This window comes from Chrysoperla carnea, chromosome 5, assembly GCF_905475395.1.
Source record: "Chrysoperla carnea chromosome 5, inChrCarn1.1, whole genome shotgun sequence".
NCBI classification, from domain to species: domain Eukaryota; kingdom Metazoa; phylum Arthropoda; class Insecta; order Neuroptera; family Chrysopidae; genus Chrysoperla; species Chrysoperla carnea.
Genome location: NC_058341.1, coordinates 51,808,360 through 51,811,230, shown reverse-complemented (window position 1 = coordinate 51,811,230; position 2,871 = coordinate 51,808,360). Strand labels below are relative to the sequence as shown.

The window sequence follows — 2,871 nt, the reverse complement described above, 5'->3', positions numbered from 1 at the left end:
GGACTGAAGTTAAAGACGGGCAAGCAACTATGAGAGAGATGAAGCGAAGCAGTAGTTGTCTCTTTCTAGAATTTATACCAGACCAATAGAAAAGAGACCGGTGTTGGCTGCAGAGTAGTTTTGTCTCTTTCCCCAGAGCGGAATTTTGTGCGGGCGTTCCTCAGTCATTCTCTATGTCTTTGGGGTGGACATAGATAATTCAGGGTTTTTTATGTTTCCTTGGAAACATAAAAAAAAGGGAAACAATTCAGTAAAGGAAAATCTATCAATGAAGTTTTTCTGGTCTTGTATTCGCTTAATTAACTTTGAGAAATATGTCTATTGTATTTTTATTAAATACATTTTTTTATCTATCATAATATTTTTTCAAACTGTGAATTTTTCTTTAAATTGAAAAAAATAATAAACCATAACCTTGAATTTTCATGCTTTTGTTTACATGAACAGAAGAACATTTTCATAAATAATTAAATAAATAAAAGTACTTACATTTATTAAAAGTTTATGAATATCATCACTTATTATTCAGTGTAAGAAAGATAGAGCAATAGGCAAATAAAGTCTAGCACAAAGATAGAACTATTTCTTCATTTTATTGATAATTTGAATTTTTGAATAACGTATACAGAGACATCTAATGTTAAAACTACAAAATTTATTTACTGTCAATGTGACAATTTTTATTCTAGTTTGTTTATGAAAGAATTGTGTGGAAAAGTAAAAATGGAGCAATTTATCCATGTAGTTAAAAATAATCCAGCATTATATGATTTTGGACATCCTGATTATACGAATAAAGAAGCACGATGCAGGATTTGGACGAAAATCTGTAATGATTGTGGATTCCCTAGTGGTAATGATTTTTTACCGATTCGCATGTTTTAAGCTTTGTTACATCATTTATGTCTTGTTTTAGAAAAAGCTGCTAAAGTTGAATGGAAAAGATTACGTGATACTTTTCGATTATGCTTGAATAAACCGAATGGTCACCAGAAAAATGGGAAAATTTGGAAATATTATAGTTTAATGACATTTTTAACACCCTTTATGAGTCGTAAAGAGTAAGTATACTGAATTTAATTTAAATTTGCCTTCTCAAAGACTTCTAAGCTTTACTTTGATTAAGGATGTCATAAAGCGTAAAATTTGATGCAAAATCCATTTAAATAATAGACATAACCTCATTCGAAACGTAATTTTTTGTGTTTTTATTCTTATAAAATTAATATATTTACTATCAAATTCTGTACGGCTTAAAAATTTTATGAAATATTTTGTGAATATAATAAATAATCCGTGTCTTGAAATGGATTAAAAATATGTCATTAAGTTTTGCATTCCTAGTTTTTATATGCAGAATACATTAAGCTAGCCTTCGCCTTATCTAAATGGCTCCAGCTAAAAGCCTTTCGTAGTATGAAAAAATCTAACAAAAAAAAAAAAAATAATATTTCGAAATTTTTAATTTCAGTAAACAAAATGAAAGTGGAATACCGGAAACACAAGAATACTCTATGTTCGAACACATGCTTGCACCAAATATTGATCTATCGGATCCATCTTTCGCTGAACAATCCTATACTAATGACGAAGCGTCTTTCGAACCACCAACTAAAACTGTAAAATTCGAGGACGAAAAAACTACTGATTCAGCTTTAGCATTGAGTTACGGTACAACATCATTAGATCATTTTTTCTTAAGCATGTGCGAAACAACTAAACACTTGCCGGGAAATTTACAAACACAAGTTAAAAGAAAAGTATTTCAAGCAGTTATCGAAGCCGAAGAAGCTTTCGAACAAGCTAAAGGATTCGGTTTTACACAAGTGAGTGAATGTAATTCATCATCGAATTGTGAGGATTGGCCGACATTGTATGTGTCTACCGAAGATCAAACTCCCGATGAATCTACAAATAATTCTAAGGAAAATTAATAGTAATTAAGTTTGTTTTTCGTATTAAATATTTTTTCAAGCGATCCATACACGCACAATGTTTTTTCTCTCATTCAATGTTAAGTAAAGTTTGGAGTTCCAAAATTTATGAAGTCATTGAGCGTGAAACACCGAACACAGACGTAGCCAGAAATTAGGTCAAGGGGGGGGGGAAGGACACAGCATGTTTTCGATTGATTAGATCAAGACATCTTCATCTAAAGAATGGCTATGGTTGGCTACGATCTTGTTGAACAGTGAATAGAGAAAAATATTACTCGTTTATAAGGTCGCATTAGGCTAAGTTTTAAAAATTAATTCAATATTTAAGTTATTTTTTTAAATAAGGTAATATTCGCTTCATTTTTTTTTTTTAAAGCAGAAATAGTTTCAGTAAAAAAGAAATATATTTACAGAAGGTGCGATAAAACCACTGAAAAAATTTCAACTTTCTTGCTTGTCACATCGGAAAGTGATCAGGCGTTTTAAGGGGAATGGCCTATGTGAAAGCTAAAACAATTGACAATTTTTGACACCTTTTCTCACGGGAAGAATCAATTAATTATGGACGAAATATTAGGTGTAATATATTCACCATTTATAATATAATATGTTAAAAAATCGTAAAAGGTAATAGAAATATGCGGCTAAATTCGAAGACAATAAAATCTTTTCAGTGTGACAGTAATGATACTTTATTGAAAAAAAATTTAAAAAAAAAAAAACATGTATCCAAATCGAAAAAAAAAATGGTTTTTTAGTTTTGAAAAAATATTTACGAATTGAAATTTTTAGTTTTTTAATGACTTGCTTTAATTTATTTTTCTAAAGTCAATAAAAACAGTAATAATTGAAATTTTGTCAACATTTTGCTAGCATAGATGATAGTAACAAAAAATTAAAAAACCGATCGAACATTTTTCTGTTTATCAATGTC

At 29.5% G+C, this 2,871-nt stretch overlaps 1 protein-coding gene across 1 annotated transcript; it reads left to right on the top strand.

Annotated features, from left to right (window-relative positions):
- Positions 1-683: 683 nt before the first annotated feature.
- LOC123300662 (transcription factor Adf-1-like) lies at positions 684-2,611 on the top strand. Its single transcript, XM_044883269.1, has 3 exons — positions 684-853; positions 917-1,061; positions 1,472-2,611. Exons 1-3 carry the CDS (start codon positions 697-699, stop codon positions 1,932-1,934), a joined length of 765 nt encoding a protein of 254 aa, XP_044739204.1. The 5' UTR covers positions 684-696; the 3' UTR covers positions 1,935-2,611.
- The last annotated feature ends 260 nt before the right edge of the window (positions 2,612-2,871 follow it).